At 34.1% G+C, this 20,113-nt stretch overlaps 2 protein-coding genes across 4 annotated transcripts; one reads left to right on the top strand and one right to left on the bottom strand.

Annotated features, from left to right (window-relative positions):
• The first annotated feature begins 740 nt into the window (after positions 1–740).
• LOC105176061 (integrator complex subunit-like protein) lies at positions 741–8,534 on the top strand. Of its 2 annotated transcripts, XM_011098740.3 has the most exons (8): positions 741–897; positions 3,096–3,160; positions 3,256–3,342; positions 3,431–3,673; positions 4,660–4,783; positions 6,486–6,559; positions 7,324–7,481; positions 7,992–8,534. In XM_011098740.3, exons 3-8 carry the CDS (start codon positions 3,275–3,277, stop codon positions 8,147–8,149), a joined length of 825 nt encoding a protein of 274 aa, XP_011097042.2. In that variant the 5' UTR covers positions 741–897; positions 3,096–3,160; positions 3,256–3,274; the 3' UTR covers positions 8,150–8,534. The 2 variants fall into 2 exon arrangements, with proteins under 2 accessions (XP_011097042.2, XP_088733297.1); XM_088877171.1 differs by having other exon boundaries at positions 3,096–3,342.
• Positions 8,535–11,916: 3,382 nt separating this feature from the next.
• Positions 11,917–19,264, bottom strand: DGK2 (diacylglycerol kinase 2). Of its 2 annotated transcripts, none has more exons than XM_088877154.1 (8): positions 19,130–19,264; positions 16,801–17,998; positions 13,998–14,373; positions 13,721–13,797; positions 13,493–13,612; positions 13,248–13,412; positions 12,748–12,885; positions 11,917–12,480 (listed from the first exon to the last, which is right to left on the bottom strand). In XM_088877154.1, exons 2-8 carry the CDS (start codon positions 17,908–17,910, stop codon positions 12,325–12,327), a joined length of 2,142 nt encoding a protein of 713 aa, XP_088733280.1. In that variant the 5' UTR covers positions 17,911–17,998; positions 19,130–19,264; the 3' UTR covers positions 11,917–12,324. The 2 variants fall into 2 exon arrangements, with proteins under 2 accessions (XP_088733280.1, XP_088733279.1); XM_088877153.1 differs by having other exon boundaries at positions 18,868–19,239.
• Between the last annotated feature and the right edge of the window lie 849 nt (positions 19,265–20,113).

Raw genomic sequence — 20,113 nt, 5'->3', positions numbered from 1 at the left:
TATACATACATTTATACTTCTACTTCTCTTGTACATTTACTTTTTCTCCCAACCAAACAAACCCTAAAATAAACACAACCCTAGTGTAGTATTAGAAAAATATGTACATTTTAATAATTTTTTTATTGAGAAAATTTGATTTGGCGACTAAAAAAAACTTAACTTCATTACTCGTCACTAAAACTGACATTGCGTATTTATAAAAAATTAAGGGATAGTTACACTCCACTCCTTTGAGATTTGGTGTAATTATACGTAAACTCCTTATTATTTTGAAAAAGTTATTTCTAATACTCCTGATTTTTGCTTCCGTTATAGGTCTCTCTTTTATTCAAAATTCAGTAAATTTGTTGATATTTACAAAAAAATTAATACGAATTGATATTTATCATCAACTGACTTATTAATTATTTATTGCAGATCAAATAATTTTTTCGACTAAACTGCCCTTATAACGTTGAATATATATTTGCTCACATGCATTAACGTGTGAAGATGTATAAGAATAATATGGTCATAAAAATATTTACTTGATCTGTATTCGTGTTTATATTAATATGTACAAATTCTATGAATTTTTTGACATACAAAAGAACTTATTTATTAAATAAAATCAAATTTTTTAAAATTCTAAATGTAATTTTTTAAACTATAATAAATTTATATATAATTATTCAAAATTTGAGTGGAGGAGACCGCAATTATCCCTAAATTAATTAGGACCTAGCCACATTCCAATAAATAAATTAGGACTTAGAAAACCTAAAATTACCCCAGGTCCCCTCTCTCCCTCTCTTTCCGGTCTGGCGCTCGTTTCTCCCCTCCCCTCTCCTCTGTCTCTTGTCCCCCTCCCTCCCTCTCGTGGTAGAAATCGCACACTGGGTTCTTGTGATTCAGGTAAGTTTTCTCCCTCCCTCCCTCTCTCTCTTTCATATATCAATATATATACACATAAACAGATAGTGCAAGTGTGTGTATTGTTCGAATCCGTTTTGTAGTTTGGAGATATGTGGGAGTTTGACCTACTGAGAGTGGTTGCTGTGGCAAGGGAGTGAAAAGTGTCTGAATTTATGTTGCTAGATATGGGGGTTAAGGGTTGATGTTTTAGGCTCTAATTTGACTTTAGCATTATTGAATTTGTACTTGAGTTTAGTTGGACAATGGTAAAAGTTTGTTGGGTTAGTACTATCCCCAGTTTACTTTTTTGCTTGAAGAAGTGTTCTGGTGGAGATCGATGCTGAACTTGTGGTTAAAATCTTTGGGAAAACAGAATAATATACGCAATTAGTTATGGATGGAGAGAGAGGATGGGAGGTTATTGTTTGGGGGGCAACAATGACGCAAAGAGGTGATTTTGTTTTGGTTCTTGTTCTCGCGGGATTACGCAGACTTAGAGGGTGCTTGGCTAGCTTATTTGAAACATCTTATAAGCTCCTATGTTTTAAGATCTTAAAGATGTTTAATTTATTTTAAAAATAAGTTTTTAAAGTGTTTGGATAAATAAGATTTTAAAGCTTATAAGATGTTAGTTTGACATAATATGGACGAAAGATTTCATCAAACTATTAGAATTTAAAATTACATAAATAGATAAGTTTGCTTTGTTGTGGGGGGGGGGGGGGGACATCGATTCTATGAAGAGAAAAAGTGAAATACCAACAAAATTATGACTGTTTTTTGTTTATTAGAAATTAACATTGAAGAGCTTATAAATTGTTTTTAAAAAAGTTGGGTGAAGTTAACTTTTTTATATAGCTTGTAAGATTCAAAACATTTTTTTAGGATCTTATGAAGTCTTCAAAAAAAATTTTGCCAAATGATTTTCAAGAGCTTATAAGCTCTCAAACATATTATAAGATGTTTTGAGGAGCTTATAAGCTTAGTCGAACATCCTCTTAAAACTAACCAGAAAATGTGTTAGGATCAAACTAATCATTTATATATTTAATAACTGTTACTAAAAATAAAAATTAAAAAAATGCTCAAAATCTCATTAAATAAAAAATATTATTTGAAATACTAATTAAATAGAGGTTTACAATATATATTTTTATGAATATTTTCATATATTTATATTAGACAAAAATGAGAGCATGTATATTGGACATTGAGATCAAATAATAGTGTATATATAGTATTATGTAATATTTTATGCTTGTAGTATTAAGTTAAATGATTTGTATCAATTGTTTCTTCAATATACATTTAAATCGTGTTTGAGCCCAAGGTCAAATTCGTGATAGTCCTTCCTTGGTTTAATAATAACTTCATTTCATGTAACAAAACGTCTTTTATAAAACAATTTCTTTATTTGCTTTGGTAATGTAATACCTAAAGTTTGGATTTAGTTTCTTTTCCACTCTTCTCTTCGATTTCTCCTTACTGCATTAGATGCATAGCTTTATTTTCTTTTAGTTCTCACTGTAGGAAAATTTAATAATTACGTGATGCGGCTATGAGATTGATGTTTTGTAATATGAGGTATTTTTATTATGACTTTATAAGCCTCATGGTTTTGTTCTCAAAAAGACACATTGTTGGAGAGGAAAGGCTTTGGGATTAGCCTATCAAATTTCTCGTTTACAATCGATGTGGAGTGAATTGCAACATCACTACAAAATTTGGATCTCATTGCAACAATGTAGTATTCTAGGTTATGATTATATTTCTTAAAATTAATTTAAAACTACTCCATTTCTTTCAGAATTTATTCCTCCAAATTTTACGTAATTGTTTTTAGATTGAACTTTCATGTACTTTGTTTTTTTACCATAATGTACTGGTGGTAAAATAATATCAATAAGTGCAACTTATGATTATAATTGAATATATATAAGTGAGAATCTCTTAAGTGTTTTTTCAGATTGTGAAAAAATGTCGGTACCCTTACTTGAGTACTTTTTTCAATAATAAATAAGAGTTAGATAAAAATAAAATTCTATCAAAGAAGAAAAATATTTGGTATTCTTATTCTTGTAAACTATTTAGAAAATGAATAATATATATAACTAAAAGATAAATAGGCAAATAATATTTTAACAATTTGCGCCTAAGATGAGCATCTCATCCTCATTTCACTGTGTCTTGTCTTGTAGTTGTATATCGGACCCAGACACTCTTGCTAGTCAATTTGGAGGGGTGAATGGGAACAACTTCCGGGGTTAGAATCTGCTTATTGGTCATCCTTCTACTTCTAGAGGCTATCTTCATGATTCAGCTACAGATTTACTTTCCTTTCCGTCTTTCCGATTGAAGGTATAGCAGATTTCTGAAAATGAAGGCGAAGAATTTCAGGAAAAGAAGTGTAGAGGCCGAGGACGAGGACGAAGACCACGCGAGGAGGTACTATTTCCTGCCCCATCCTTTAATCTTTCAATCCTATATCTGCATTTTCCTTCCAACAGTCTCTAACACAAGGTAACTCAATCAGATCGGCTTTGGCCTTAGAGGAGGTAAAATTCCTTCAGAGACAGAGAGAGAAGAAGTTGGGAATACCGGCTCTGGTAACCTCGGCTTTGTCTGCTTCTGCTGGGGCCGGTGTCACCCACGGCAGCACGGGTGGTTTGGCTCGCAATGTTAATGATAAGAGTGAAGGTGATGTTGAGAAGGACGACTTGGTTTTGCAGGACACTTTCGCTCAAGAAACTGCTGTCATGGTCGAGGACCCCAATATGTATGTATTATCTTCTACTCTGCTCGTGTTTATTTATTGTACTTAAGGTTTCAGTGTCTCAGAATGGGGTATACTGGTTAATTACTTTGTGATTTCTATGTCTCCGCTTGTATCAAGTCACTTGCTCAAGTATGGAAGTCTAAATCATCCTCGTACAAGAATACATTTTAATATAGCATATGTATTTGGTGGAACAGACCTGTATCCAACTTCCAGTCACTGGAAATGATTAATATATTTGCTAAATCTTTGGGTTGGATTGCACTTAAGGGATTAACAAGAAAATAGGGGTTTGAGCAATTAAGAACCAGATTGGACCTTTGGATGCACTGAAATGTGAAATTGTTACCAGTATGTATCATTCTTGTAAATTCATTCGTGAGTCAAACAGCTGAGGCATATTCTTCTGATTGTGGTTGATTCAAGTATTTCGTTTTATCTGAAGCAATGGATAAAATTAACTACTCCTTTCTACCAGTCTGAAACACCAAAAATGCCCTGTAATATGCACTGTTAAGATCATTTTTATGTTACTCCTTCATATTAGATGTAGTTGTACTGTATTCTCGTATCCAGTTACCTTGCCTCTTTTAAGGGGAAAAAATGTGGTCAATGTTATCTTGCATTCAGCCTTCAGAGGGCAAATGATGGGGCTAGTCAAAGCTTGTCATTGGTAGCTTCATGTCATGCTTTTTGTGTAAGAATATGAAGGTTATGTTGATATAGCAATTAAATGAGAGGAATTCAAGTTCCATGCCCCTCCTCATCATAGAAATTGTTGTATACAGAAACTTTATTGATTTTAAACTTTCATAAAAAGGTCTGTGCAAACAAAATTAATAAAGACATGGTATGGAAGTAGAATCAAGGAAATAGACAGTTTTCAGTAGAAATAAAGAAGTTAATCTTTTAGTTTCATGAAGCAGTATCGCCAGTGTAAATATGTCTGTTCTTGAATTTGTATTTTTCCCAAACTTGATGTGCAGGTTGAGATATGTGGAACAAGAATTGGCAAAGAAAAAGGGCAAGAATATTGATGTAGAAAATCAAGTTGAAAGTGATGTTAAGCGTGCTGAGGATGAGTTGTATAAAATTCCAGAGCATCTGAAGGCAAGTGATCTCATTCTTGTGTACTCTTATGATTTTCTGGTTCTTTTTCCTTTGACTTCGCTCCTCCAATATGCACCACTTTACATATGCTCGCAATTGCAGCAAAAGAAGATTCTAATATATTCTCATTTACAGTCCAGTTCTTTATTTTCTGGGAATTACATTCATAGCTTTTCTGCAGGTTTTATTTTCTTAGGATTTCCTTATAGCTTGTTTCATGAAGATTTCTGTATGCTCAACTGTAGAGCTTGCCTAACTTAGCTTGGATGTAAAAATAACTGTCCAATATTTTTGAGCATGACAGAGTCATTATGTTTTCCTTCTTCTGAATGATTGTTCATCTTTCTTGGATGCATTAAACTTTGCAAATAATTTGATGAAGTTAGGAATCTTTAAATGTCAATTTCTGGTTCTCCCTGATAATCATGTGCTTCGACAGGAGGACGAAATAATTGGGTAAGTTTGATGGCACCTAGAGTTATGGCCATGGAGTTAGTATTGATTATTATCTACATTACGTTTAAGGCTAGAATTTGATGAATTCTCTATGAAATTGCAGCTTTCTTGAAAGGTAAGTTTTTAACTTTCTTGGGGCATACACGAGCAAGAGAAATGTAAAAGTAGATGAAGATTAGCAACAGGTCGCAGTAGCATATAACAATGAGCCTACTTGGTACACAAGCCTGATAGACTTCTAAGTTCTAGTCATGCTTTTAAAAGGATAGTAGTTATATGTGTCAATTGATTAAATGCAACAAAAATCAAATGCTAGAAAGAAATATCCTGAATCAATATAAGAGGCTGATGAGATTGAGTTTCAAAATTTAACTTACTGCCTATGGGCTTTCTGTTCTTGACTCGATAATAATTCAGCAATTAGCATTTTGTTTGTGTTATGTTTGCACCATGTTTTGGTGTGGTTTTGGAGGCTTTTAGATTGAGAAATGCTGTAGAAATTAGCTACAGGAAAGTACTGGGTGATTGTCTGATGGCTGAAGGAGCTGGTGAGAGGTGACATCGTAACACTAGATATGGGCAAGTACGGCAGAATGAGGTTGGTTGTTCTTGGTGCTGGTGCCTGGTTGTGAAGTGGAAACAATGCAGCAGTAACTTCTTAGGTAAAAGCAAAAGGCGCAAGAGATCAACTTACCTAGTCATTGTTCTGTTTTTAGATCAACTACCTAGTTGATACTTGACAGCAACATTGCTGTCTTGAGTTGTTCTGTATGAAGCTCATGGTAAAGATTTACTAGTGGATAACAAAGAAGTGCCTTTTCACAGACCAAACCTCTATCCCCCCAGATAGAGATAATTCACTGTTGATTCTTTTCTGTTCTATTTGCCAGAATGCTTATGTTGCTTGTCGGACCAACTTTTTGGTACTTTCAGTTTTCAGATCTATATATCTGTTACTTTGCTTAAATCTTAAATAGGCATCTAGTTTCGCCAGGTTCTGAATTTCACCCTTGTTGGCGGGGTGGTTGTTGAAGTAAATAAGTCAACATTTCCATTTAGCATTAAATTTTGAAAATGATGGAAGTACTTATAAGCCATTGTCCCCCATTTTTAAGATTAAGTGTACCACAAAATTTCACACAGTAATAGTTGTGCATCTGTTTTTTCATGCATTGGCCACTGGAAGCTGGCCCTACCTTATGGCATTGCAATAGAACCCTGACAAATACATTTTTATGTTTCTCAGGTGAAGAGGAGAAGTTCACAAGAAAACTCTACTCAGTGGACAACAGGGATTGCCGAAGTTCAGCTTCCCATAGAGTATGCTTGATTATTCTGTCAGAAAATTTTTTTTCAGTCACTTTGGGAATACTAGAGCAACTTTTTCTCAAAAAAATAACTTTTTTCCCCTAATAAATAGGAAGGGGGCAAACAAGAGCATCAGTAACCTCATTGTGCATTTTTCTAATGCTGTCTTCCGTGCATTTTATCTCTACAAACAATTGTAATGCTGTTCGGAGCATAGTGTGCACAGATGTGAGTTCTTATTTCCCCTAGCTCGGAACAGAAAGAAACCTCTCTAGCTGGGCCTATATCTTCCTGCAAAACTAAATTTCTCGAAAGGAAGAAGAAAAACCAGGAATTGCCTGATAACAAGCATATATTTAACCTGATGTAAAATGAACTATGCATGGCTGTATACCAGGATAATGTTGACCTATTCAATCTTACTCAAGCAGCCATGCGCAACCAGCATGGCGGATGTGCTTTACCTTCTGGGAAGAGACAGCTTGAAAATTGGCATAGCTCTATAAATTTAGAATTTAAGCAAATACTCCTGTAAGCGCAAGGTTTTTTGTGCAAATTAATAATCCTGGAGATGATTTTACGTCATTTTCCTTTCCAGTGTGGTATTTTCGTGCGTCAGCTTTTGCTCCTTGAAAGATGGATATTTATGAAATTGGAATCTTTGGTTCCAAACTTTCTTTTCTTTTTCCTTGTTCGTTAAAGGAGAAGAAAATACGAACTTCAAGTTACTGGTAAGTCAACTGGCTGTTGAAGTTGAGTGTGTCACCGCTATGCAGGTACAAATTAAGAAATATTGAAGAAACAGAGGCTGCAAAAAAGCTCTTGCAAGAGAAGAGGTATGTGGGTCGTGCTAAAGCAGAGTCCAGCATTCCCTCAAGTTTCAGTTCCGACTTTTTCCAGCATGGCAAGGACTATGCTGAGAAACATAGAAAAGGTGGTTTTGTTTTCCCTTACGTCACTCATCATGCAGAGACAAACCTAAACCATATTTGTGGGTAATATTTACCCTTGTCTTTGCTCTATTATGTGGAGACTGCTTCTAAGTTGGGAAATTGTCATTGCCCATTTGTTAATCTTCTCTATCTGTCATTGCTTGTATTGTAGTCATTCACTGTAAGTATCTATTTATTAGACATAAGAGGGATCTGATTTTAGACTTTGTTTCCTGCTTATTTTATATCCCGCCTTACATCCCTCATTCAATTTCCATGTAACCTGCTTGGAAAACTTAATCTCCTCAAGTTTTTAAGTCTAAGCTGTAGACTTGGAAGTCAATACTCTGGATGGTCTTAGCTTTATTAATATTTAGTGAATTTACCATGGTAGTGATCATTCCACTGAGAAATAAGAATGTCTAGTTCATTAGGAAGATGGTTGATTCCATTTTATGGATTCTTTATCCTTTATTAATTTATTAATGTTTATCACGATCATATATTTTCAGAACATCCACAGCTTTACAAGGATAAGGGTGGAGATGGTCCGGAATCTAGACATGCTGATTCACTTCCAGATGCTGCAAGTCGAAGGCAAGCTGCCACTGATGAATTCATGCTGGAGCGCTTCCGGAAACGAGAAAGACAACGTCTCGTACGGAGATAGCTTGAGTACTTGGAGCTCTGGAGTAAATGGAGGACATTTTTTGGCCTTCATCATGGTGGTTTCTGCTTCTATTCACTTCATTCTTGTTTCCTTTGCACAAGAAAAGAGCAAAAGGCGGGACACCTTGGCTTGCATCCAACCCTCTTTTCTGTTCACCAGTTTCTCTTCCAAGTTTGTGGAGAACTGGAGATACTCTCAATAAACTTGTTGCACTTTTTGTCCTCTTATTTGCTGGAGGTAGCAACTCCCTAATGGGTGGTTTGTAAACGTCATTGGACGCAACGCTAATGAATACTTTTAACGCTTCCATTACTTGTCATGATGTGAATAAGATTGGATTAACATTGTGATAAATGGTTACCTGTTTACATTAGCTTATTTGAAACCTGGATTGTCTTGCCTGTAAGTTTGCCTTGTATTCTTATTATTTTGGGTGACTAAATGTGGAAGAGTCCCAAATTCTGTCCAATAAGTCAAAGATGTCCAAATCATATGTCAGCAGGCATTGGTAGTCTTATTTTAGGCATTCACCCCTTTGTTTTAATCCCAAATTTCTTTGGTGAAGCTTCTCCATTAGGCAAACTGCTCTTCAACCGCAAGGAAAAAGGGCTTCACTTCCTTAGCAAAAAGAACGTTGGATAAGGGGGGATGTTGTTGCTAGAAATGAAGGTTGAAGCTCAAAAAGTGACCATGGAGGAAGGAGCGCATGTCTTATTTTTTTGCCGAGTGACCATGGAGGAAGGAACGAATGTCTTATTTTTTTGCCGGGTACCATCCCTGCCTCAGAGCTCAACTTAGGGCGTGCAGCCTTGAGCTTACGACGAGGTGCATGGACGCTCCTTGCCTCGAGGTCACCATCGGGTGCACATCCTCTAGCTCGCTATGGGATACAAGATCCCACCATCCCTGCCTCGAGCTCAATTTAGGGCGTGCGACCTCAAGCTTACCACGAGGTGCATGGACTTCACCTCTCATCGCCTCGAGGTCACCGTCGGGAGAACGATCACTCCCTCCTTGCCTCAAGCTCAACTTGCGGCACCTCGAGCTTGAGGTCCACCCCACGTGCACCACCTCCTTTACACTTGATCATCCCTGCTACCCTCAATATAGTATTAAATTATTCATAAGGGTATAAGTAATACTTTTTATATGAAAACCACATAATAAATATATATATCCGACCAACAATAAAACTCCCAACACCACTATAAATACTCTATATATGCAGTGTTTTACACACATTTACTCTTCATTGACAAAACTACTCATTACTTTCTCTTTCTAAAAATACTCTCTACTAATACGAAGTTTGGGAAGCAATTGTTTCTCGAGAATGATTTTTTCATTAAATTCGTGTAGTACTACCACATCAAAAAGTGTGAGTACTAAGAATATAAAAAATATAATAATAAAAGAAAAAGTTTTATTAAATTAAAGTTGCATACAAAAATTCAAGTTATTAGATTTCTTTATTATTAGATAATTCTGAAGCACATTATTACTTTTACATCTATTATTTTTTATATTAATGGCATAAAAGTATTACAGCGACAAACATAACATAATGGATTATGTTGTAATATAATATATTATTGAATATAAAATAAATTATATACCAAGTAGATGCATATGAATAAGTCAAGAAGCCAAACTTAAAATATTAAATTAAAATTTGTAATATAAACACAAAAAATATAATTTTATGCAATAATATTTTAATAAAACATGTAAACAATACTTTAATAATATTTAATAGTTGATATTTAAAATACAATTAAAATACAGATATACTATAGTCAATTAGATTATATTTTTATTAACAATGGTGGATAGATAATTAGTTTAAAATCATCCAATGTGAATAAATTAAAAATAAATGACATTCAGATATAACAGTCAAAGAAAACATATGACAGTGACAGAGACAATAAAAAATAAAATAAAATTAAAACGAATAAAAAATAAGTATAATAAAGCCTACAAATAAAAGATATTCAATTTTATTGAACTGAAATTTTAGTGTTAAAGCAATACAAAAAAAGAAGTTTTGACTAATTATAATTAGTACCAATTAAATTTAGAAAGTAAATTATAAATAATAGAATTAAATAATTTGCTTACCAATTAAAATAATCATTATCAATTTATTTAAAAATATAATTGAATATGCTTTTATTTTTTCTAGAAGAGATATACTAATGTTTCGATGACAAAAACATAAATAATACTATAAACTTAATATTTTTTTTCTAGCTAACTATAAATAATATATTTCTGCGTGCCTCGAACATTATACATTCTAGTTTATTAACGTCTTGATGATAAATTAATTTGGAGTTCATTACTTTTTTAATATTTTTTATAATTATTATTTTATAAATTCTCAAATATTTTATAAAATATTATAAAAATCAACAAACTCGCTAAAGCACACTATAATATTGTATTGTATTGTAGTATGAAATCAACATATTTCCTATCAAAATAAGTATAAACTAGGGGTGGTAAATGGGTGGATACGGGTCGGGCCAAATGGATTGGGTTCAATATGGGTTGAGTTTAAAATGAATTCGAATTAATGAGTTGAAAATGGGTTGCATTGAAAATGAGTCGGGTTGGGTCGATGTTACTTATTTTTCATTTTTAACATTTAGAAAATTTAAAATTTTAGATAATAATAATAATAAGATGACAATATTTTAATACAACTTGTAATAGAATATAATACGATTAATTTGTATTATTGATTGTTTATGAAAAGTAATCAGATTACGTTAAAAATTCATTTGTTAAATATAAAGAAAAATTTGTAAAGTACTAAAAAATACTGCATTTTTCAAAACACATCATGAGATAAATAGTTGTGCATCAATTTCTTCATGATTATTTCTAAAATTGAATTGTGAATTTTCAATCGCAATAATAATAGAACATGTCACTTCATTATTAAATTATTATTAAATATTGATATCTGATATATTTATTGAATTTTATAATATAACTGTATATTGTTAGTTTATTAAAAAAAATTAAATGATCACATATGAATCACAAGTTTTGACTATTTTATAAACTTCTTCATTGTTCTTTAATTTGTTTCTCATTAATTTAAAAATTATTAATTTACTAAATAAATTTTGAAAATTTTGCATCTCATAAAAATGTGAAAAGTTAGAAATGTAAAATCAGTTAGTAACATATAATACAATTAAATCGATTCTAATGAACTTACGACCCGTCACCAACCCACATAGAACCTATCATCATCCCATTTAAAACCCATCAACAACCCATGTAGAACCCATAATGAATTCATAATTATAATTTATACTAATATCTTTCATCAATTCTATTATATTACTAAAATTACTTTTAAAAATTAATACAAAATTAAACATTTAGAACCCATTAGAACACATATAGAACCCATAATCCATTTAAATTTATTTAAATAAGATCATATTGAACCCATATTAGAAAATTTTAAATCTAATCCAATTCAAAACTAGGTGGGTTGAACTAGAACCATGAATTTCGACTCATATTGTCGCCCCGACTATAAACAAACATGTTTTCACTTTAATTATCGTTTCACAAAATTAAATTGAAAATGAAAACAAAAAGTAACAAGCTAATCTGATTTATAGATTAGGACTCGAGGAATGGCTTCAAACGACGTCATATTAGAAGAGCTGAAAATCCATCAATATCCAACGAAACATACTTCGAATTTAAAGTTGAAGAATTTGAATTTTGTTAATTTAGAATTATGCAAACACAATCAAAGAATTTATTATTAGGGATTTCAAAGGAATTCAAATCCACGAATCTAAATGTAGCCTAAATGCACTTGATCTCAAACAGCATCACCTAAGACGTGCAGTTAAAAACCATGCATATTACAGATCCTGAATCTGCGTAGCATCTAGCAAAGCAAATCACGGGAAACGTTCAACCTCAAGGCAAGTCTCTACAGTACCTACTGGCCTCAAAACTCAGCGGACTAGAAGAGTCCATCTTCCATGACCAACTTCTTTTTTCTTTTTTCTCATTAACAAGAGAAACTAGAAACGAGGGTCGAGAAAGAAAGATTGACGTGGTGAGTGTTGCATAATGTATAGCTATGCGGTAGTTAGCAAACTTGTGGGGAAGAAAAGTGAAGAAGAGGAAATTAGTCAAGAAAGCTGGAGGGCGATCTCCTGAAGAAGTAATTTTTTCTGAGTCGCATTGATAACACCCTTACATTCCGCATCCACCAAAACCTCCGTCATTATAGCAGCAGCATGGCCCTTCGGTCCCTCTGGGCCTGATGCTCTCCGCAGCATAAACACCTAACGAGCAAATGGCGTTTCAGTTTTGTCTTTGCACAGCATAGAAATATTACTAAGCAAGACGAAATTTCAGCACGTAGAGCAACAATTACCTCTTTTGTATAGACATTTCCAATTCTGACACTAATAAAGCATATTTGAATGAAATATTTACCATGCATATGAAGCTGGTGTATAATTTGGCGCACATATTCTCTGCTTTTTGCACACTAAATAAAACACAGTCACACAAACATCAAATAGCTACAGCAAACACCAGTTAAGTACCTGTCCATGATGCATAATTTCCAGACATCCCGGTTGCTGGATAAAAGGTTCCCCATCGATTTGCACGGGGAAAGGACTTGACACATGTATCCTTATAACTTTCCCTTGTGCTAGCCTAGTTGCTTGCGAAAGTCCAACCTTCACAATTAGAACTAATTAATGGTAACAATTGGAAGAAGCAGCACAGCACCTTTCAGATGCCTGTAACTATCATTAACAAAATTATGCATCCAAGATGCCAGAAGCCATACCCACAAATAATTTTAATTCAAAGCTAATGTACCAACATTATTTGCTAAAATCAAGAAAAAAACAAACACACACATAAGTACAAATATTCTAAAACCTGTTTAAGTTTCTAAAGAAGCATTCAGCCACAACATGGTGAAACTGGAAAATGCTTTAACCATAAGAGAAAGAGCCGATGACTACTTGATAATGCACCAACTCCATAATTTAGCCTACAAGTTAACAGACATAATATTGGTAGATCTTTTAACCTGGAGTTTGCCGAGGTGCCAAGATCCAGTAACGTAAACAACTTCTAGCATTTTGTCATGCATGTACTGATGATTGAAATTGTCATCATGTTCATAATCGTTTTGCCAAAGGTCTACTCCGGCCATATAGCTGCCAATGTTGAGCACAATTAGACCCTCTGCATCCTGAACTCAAAAGCAAATGAGAAAATAAGAGATTGCATTTAAAAACGAAAGAAAAAGAATAACATTTTGATCAAACCTACTTTTGGTATCTCGATGTCTTTCTCGTCGACTTCAAGCCAGACTTGCCATGGCAAATCGGCACAAGCTCTGTCCATCATATCCCTAGCGCCTTCTTTTGCATACCTTAATTTATTTACAAACTTTTACAAGACTTAAATTAGTCATATAGGAAAATCAAGTGAACTCAAGAAAACTGTTCAGCCGAATATTTCCTAAAACACAAGTAGATATAGGTAAGGAATGATTACCTGACTGTGGAATTTCTCAGGGTTTTCTTCCCTGTTCATGTGAAATTCATATGCGAGCTTTGCATCACATCCAATACCTATAGCAGACAAATCATGAAATCATTCAAATCAAGAGACAGGTAAAGTTAGGAAACTTCTTGAGAACTTGAAATATCTGTATCCAGAAAAAGATATTTATTCTTTATATCTGCTGGAATTCAAAGGCATTGGTGATATGAACTTAATCCCTCAACAAAGCAAAGGAGGGAGTCCTTGCAAAATAACAATTGCAAATTACCTAAGTAGTTCATCATGAACTTTGATTTCACTTTACTAGGTTCACCAGCATGTTTTTCTTCTGCTATGTTGACTTTCCAGCGATCAAGCATTGTGATGGCTGCATGGTCTATATCATGCAGAAAAGTGCTCAAGGCACCTTGTCCTTCAATGACAGAGAATCCCCCTCCCCACTGGAGGACTCTTGACAAATCATTCCCAGTTCCTAAAGGAAGAATTGCAACAGGTGGCGGTGACTCATAATTATACCTCTCTATGGCATCAAGGACCCAGGCCACTGTCCCATCGCCACCACAAACCAAAACCCTGAAGTATTGCACACTGCTAAACAACTCTAAGCCAGCCTCTGGACCTTGAAAGGAACTGAGTTCAATTATCTGCAAAAGACAACCACCAAACGTAAGGCAAGAAGCCAACTATAGATCAAAGGGCAAATGGAAATCAACAAACACAAAGATGAGACAGAGTATCATCGATGAAATGGGGTAAACACTATCCAAGATCATAAGCGTGAGCGAATGATCAGGTCAGATGTCACATCTTTAGGTACTTTTGTGACACATTCCTGTGAAAATAAACATCTGTCTACAATAATTGTTTTGGACTATGGCATGCCTTCTTCCATAACATGATTAAAAAAAAATCCAAAAATAGTGAAAGCGGAGGCTTTAACCAGCCCCCACAAACACCAGAAATTAATAGCTTACTATTTTATACTAGCCTATCTTTCCTCCCTCACAGCCCCTTCTATCCCATTCTGACCCCATCCAGAAAGAAAAAAGAAAAAGAAATGATAGTGGAAAGTAAGTAAGAGACATTTCATCATCTCAAAAGATTTGGAAATTTGGAGAGAAAATATAACATGTAAGGATGATTGCAGCTAACCAAAGATGAATGCTCTTAGTGCAGCCCAAAATGTTTACTAACTATAAAAGGTATGTGGCAGAAACTGCAAAAGAGAGTAGTAAAAATGAGCAAAGATACAGAGAAAGAACAAAATCTCTGAAAGAAGAAATAGATACAGATTGGTCAAAAAAGATATTATTTTTTAATCAGATATCGCACTATTCACACAGTATTTCAAGATTAGTGCCATTCCAACTATATGTTAGATCCATTACTATCATTCTTGATTTTGACAATTTATAAAGCGAAGGAGAATATCATGATGATCATGAAATTAAGCACTATGGGGGGAATCGGCATGCATGAACGGATTTGGATGGGAATGGAATACACTTAAGAATGGGAAGTAGGAAAGGAATGATTTTAGTATATCATTTCTATATTTGGTATAGCATAATAAATGAATCAAAACTTTTTAGAATGAAAAGTTTTCAATCACTCATTCATATGTTTGGTAAATAGTAATGAAACCTTAAAAGAAAAAATGAAAAGAGAAAACCGCATAAGTCTTGTTAATAAGAAATATTGTTTCAGATTAATTAAAAATTTACAATATATATTTTTTTGGATGATTAGATATTTTTATATATCTAATAAATACTTATATTTACAAAATATATCATACATATTGAGAATATAGAATAAATGTAAATAGTATATACATTGTTATATAATATTTTATACCTATAGTAAATATTTCAAAAGGTACATTGAAGCGTGATCTGCTTTATATTATATTTAATAAAAAAAATTAAATTATTCATATTATATCATAATATATAAATTTTGAGACTAGAAATCTTGTAAGTTTAAATTTTATTAAAGGTTATTTTTGTAAGATAAAGAAATAATCTATTCTCAGTCTATTTGGTATAGCTAAAAGCATGGGCAAGAGAAGGAATGGGTCCATATTTTAGGAGTTCCCATTCCTAATCTTAATTTATACCAAACATGTTTTGGAATAAGCTTAGAATGCTCATTCTGTTCCTAACTTATTCCTATGTAACAGTCATGCCCTAAGTGTGTTCCTAAATTGGTAACGGCTGGCCTATACTTCACTCGGAGCTCATACATTTCATATAATTAGAATCATCACAACTTTATAGGTAAGTTCTAGTGAAGAAAGTGTGTTCAAGTATAATGAAACCCCATCCACTGAAAAACATCATGAGAGGACATGCTCCATTTCTTTTCTCTAAGTACAGTTGATATCAAACCCATTTTTCTCACCTGAAATTGAGGTTAAAAAGGAAGAGGACAATTGATGATGTGAGCCGTGTTTTCTATTATTGGCACAACTAATGTCCCATTCTGATAAGTGATAACAAGCATTAGTACTTACTACATGCTCTCAAACTCTCTATAACTTAATATGTTCATTGCAAAGACTCCTATGCTCCCATATGGAGTGTACTAAATGCCATTACATACTTGCTTAGACACTTGAATCAGTCAAAGGATAAAGCAAAATTCAAAAATAAGTCACTGAAACTTTATTCGCAACAGTCAGGAAACAAGCAGTAGTCTGAAGGCAGAACATGACACCCTTATGCCCATAGAAGCAAGCAACAAAACTGCACATTTCTAAGGTACTTCCTGGTTTGAGTTAGCAATGATACCGGATCTCCAACTTTGACTGATTAAAAGAAAACTCAAGTTGTCCAATTAAGGAATCAATGCATCAGTCTTAGATTTTCTAATGCAATCACAAAAGAGAGATGAATAAACCATCACAAAGAAATGTACCAGATTCTATGTGATTAGAGATCTGGATAAGAAGCTGAACTGAAAGACATTATTTGAGTCGGATACCAAACCAAATATTCTTCATATCAAAGAATCAACGAACGGGGATATAATGGACCACAAACAGTAATCTATTACTCTGAAACAATTACCTGTACAGGATTCAATAGCATGTTCAATCTTCTCCGCAGGATAGGCCCATTTTGCGCTCCACTCTTGGCATTAATAAAGACCAGAAGAGGCCTAGCATCTGGAGGCAAGTCTAGAATAGAGTACTTCTTTAATTTGTCACGAACATCGCACGCATTCTTCTTATAAGTTAACTGATTCTCAGTGCCTTTCTTGCTAAGAACTTTGCTATCTTTCTCAAACTGATCACTGCTTTTCTCGTTGCTAGAACTATATAACCCAAGAAGACCCTTGAGAACATTGAGAACCGCTCTTTTGGCAGCAGAGCTTTCTGGTTCCTTACCATTAATGTAACGGTTATTTCCATTTTTGGTGCGATGCCGCTTTCTTCTAATCTGCCCACGAACTGTTGAAGCAATGAATTCTTCTGTAATGGAACTTAACATCTCACTTTCAGCAGTTTTGACACAAAGGGGAGAAAGAATGACTCTTCTATGAGCACCTAGATCACACACATCACCATATTCTTCGGACATTTTAACTTGGCACTTAACATGTATGACTCGTTGACACCATAGGCAATACCAAGCTGGAGATGCATCAATAAAAGGGATACCACAAGGTTCATCACAGTAAAAACAAAAGGCAGACATCTCAGGATTGTCATCCAGATTAAACCATCTTTCTGACCAGTGGTGCAGGACTTTATCATAACCAGCTTGTGCTACACATTTACAATCCTTTGCTGCAAACCTAGAACAACGGAAATGAGCTGCAACACCGCAAAGCGAACAGCGATGTATTGGTGAACGTGACGTAGACTTTGTTCCTAAGGTCTGAGGGTGCACTAGTGAAGTTAGGCAGACACAACATGTGAATGGTTGTCCTCCAGAAACAAGATCGTTCATCCATGTATGATGTGATAAAGGAACTTTTAGCTTCTTCCAGGCTTGCTTCTTTGCCCTGGAAGCAGCTTTAAGCCAGTTAAGAGATGTCTTCCTTTGCCATTTAAGAAATGCATAAACGAGAGCAAAAAGTCCAAAAGTTCCTGTAATTAGCCATCCAAATATATAGCGAGAATCCAGGCTTGAAATGGCAATCAGCCTTAAAAGAGGAATGCTGAAGTCATTCATTGTGAATGTAAAACTTCATTATCCATTTCAGTTCTTAGTTTCCATGGAAAAGCAAACCGTGTGGAGTACAGAACCTAACCAGCAGAAACTGTGATAATGTAGAAGGAAAAATAAGCATCACATATACAGTAAATGAAATCACTGAAAGAATGACAAGCCATCTAGTATTTAACAAAGCAATAGTAAACTTGAAAAGAAACATACTACAGGAAAAGATAATTGTACATATCCATTATATCCTGGAAACAAATTTGAAAGAACAATAAAGTATGCTATCTAGATATCAGAATCCAAACAGCAGAAGAAGAAACATAATATCAAATCTCTCATAGAAAAAGAATATGGAGATACAAATAGAACCATGACTTGCAGCAATTCTCAAGCACAGGAGGTTAGAGAGCAGCTCTATAAACATAGCACCATTGGGGCATGCTACCTACTTCATACACCTTAAAAGTTGGGAAAAATAGTAAAGCATGTTTTAAACTCAAAAGCAGCCAACATCTTGTGTGCGTGTTGAAACAGGAAAACTGGCATCTACAATATAGCCATACACAAATTAACAAAATTGGGCAATGATTAAATACAATAATAAAGCCGTGGTAATGGACATGCTGTTCTAGAGTAATTCAACCGCACAAGAATAAGCATCAGTAGAAAATGTAGAGTCGAAACCAAAACGGGGATAAAATTTCATTGACGCAATACGCTAATCACAACAATTTCCAACGTCAGAAAATCAAGAAAACATGCTTAATTTCATAATGATCACACAAAGGAATCAAAAAACTTGTCCCAATACGCCCAGAATATAAACCCCACAAATCGCACTGCGGCACATTCCCAAACTCAGCGTACCTAAAGGGATCAAATCTTAATCATGAAGGAACATAATAAACCACCAAAAGACATTGCATTTCTCTAAATCAAACATCAAGAGAAATTTCCAAAACCTACCCACATAACATCCAAACACAGAAAGACAGGTGGAAGCCTAAGATTCACACGCAGGAAGGAAAGCAAGGGGCAGAAGAACCCAGAAATGGGAAAAGGAAATTCAGTAAGGAGAAGGCGAAAATCAAGATTTATGCGGTAAGAGATCTTAGCGATGTCACAATATGAATTCTTGAAATATATATAAAGAGAGACAGAGATGCGGAAAGAAAGCTTTATATAAGAGGGAGAAGAAAGAGAGAAGTATGTGGCGGGATTTTCCTACGCAAAAAACACGGCGGGCCCTTCGGAGAATATCGATGGGGGGTGGCAGCAGTAATGGAAGTTCAAACCATGTTAGAACTTTCACTTTCCTGGGCGGTATATGACGGTCAGAGTACGGATTTGTCCTGCGCGTATTTAACCCAAATAGCGTGGACAACTTAGCACAATTTATTTATTATTTTTATTGTGGAAATAAGTTATATTAAAAATGGGAAAATTGCATATTACACCCTATCAAATAGATAAATTGCTAAATACTTATATGTATTAATTAAATAATCATAAAAAATTTTGTATAATTATAAATCCTGCAAAAAAAACTCTCTTCGTGAGAAAAATCAGAGAGTTATTTATATGCCCCGATATGTGAATTAGATAACTTTTTGATGCATTTTCAACTTTTAATTTGAATTATTTTTAATTAATTTAATTTTTTGTTGGATATTTTTTGAAATTATATTATTATGTAAATTACAATAAATACATTTCAATTTTTTCAGTGTAATATATTTAGACATAAAAAAGTACATAATTGAATTAATTTATTATATTAATTAAATTTACAAACAAATAATATCGCAAATAAAAAATTAAAAAAAAAAAAGAAGGGGTTGTCGTTCCCAAATCACCGGCCACCCCCCGCCTCCGCCATCACGCTCCGCTTATTCCTCATGAATTCTTCCTCAGATTTGAACATGACATCAGAGCCATAAATTGGTGGCTTTGCTCTTGATGTCTTTATCTGCATAGACCCTTACTTGCATTATACATCTGCATTTTTTTTTACGAAATCTCTATCATACAATGACTGGATAAAACAGTCAAGGAAGTGCAAGCTTCAATGAGGATCAAAAGACATCCATCTGGACGGAAAGCCTTAGGCTGTATGGAGGAGAACACCGAGGAATGAACCTGGTTTCGATACCTTTGGATGGAAACAACTTTTTGACATGGAGCCGTTCAATAAAATTGGCTTTGGGTGCCA

The sequence above is a fragment of the Sesamum indicum genome, linkage group LG13 (genome assembly GCF_026168435.1).
Source record: "Sesamum indicum cultivar Baizhima isolate 11 linkage group LG13, ASM2616843v1, whole genome shotgun sequence".
Taxonomy (NCBI): domain Eukaryota; kingdom Viridiplantae; phylum Streptophyta; class Magnoliopsida; order Lamiales; family Pedaliaceae; genus Sesamum; species Sesamum indicum.
Note: the sequence above shows the minus strand (reverse complement) of the source record. Positions and strands in the feature narration are given on the sequence as shown.

What these genes read in the sequence shown, in the direction of transcription:
- DGK2 (XM_088877154.1), bottom strand. Translation starts at nt 17,910, where the DNA reads ATGAATGACTTCAGCATTCCTCTTTTAAGGCTGATTGCCATTTCAAGC. An exon ending in GTTCATGATGAACTACTTAG is followed by an intron (nt 13,798 to 13,997) that starts GTAATTTGCAAT and finishes TGTCTGCTATAG; the next exon opens with GTATTGGATGTGATGCAAAG. An exon ending in GGCACCTCGGCAAACTCCAG is followed by an intron (nt 12,886 to 13,247) that starts GTTAAAAGATCT and finishes CTAATTGTGAAG; the next exon opens with GTTGGACTTTCGCAAGCAAC.
- LOC105176061 (XM_011098740.3), top strand. Translation starts at nt 3,275, where the DNA reads ATGAAGGCGAAGAATTTCAGGAAAAGAAGTGTAGAGGCCGAGGACGAG. An exon ending in ATGGTCGAGGACCCCAATAT is followed by an intron (nt 3,674 to 4,659) that starts GTATGTATTATC and finishes CTTGATGTGCAG; the next exon opens with GTTGAGATATGTGGAACAAG. An exon ending in TGCTGAGAAACATAGAAAAG is followed by an intron (nt 7,482 to 7,991) that starts GTGGTTTTGTTT and finishes ATATATTTTCAG; the next exon opens with AACATCCACAGCTTTACAAG.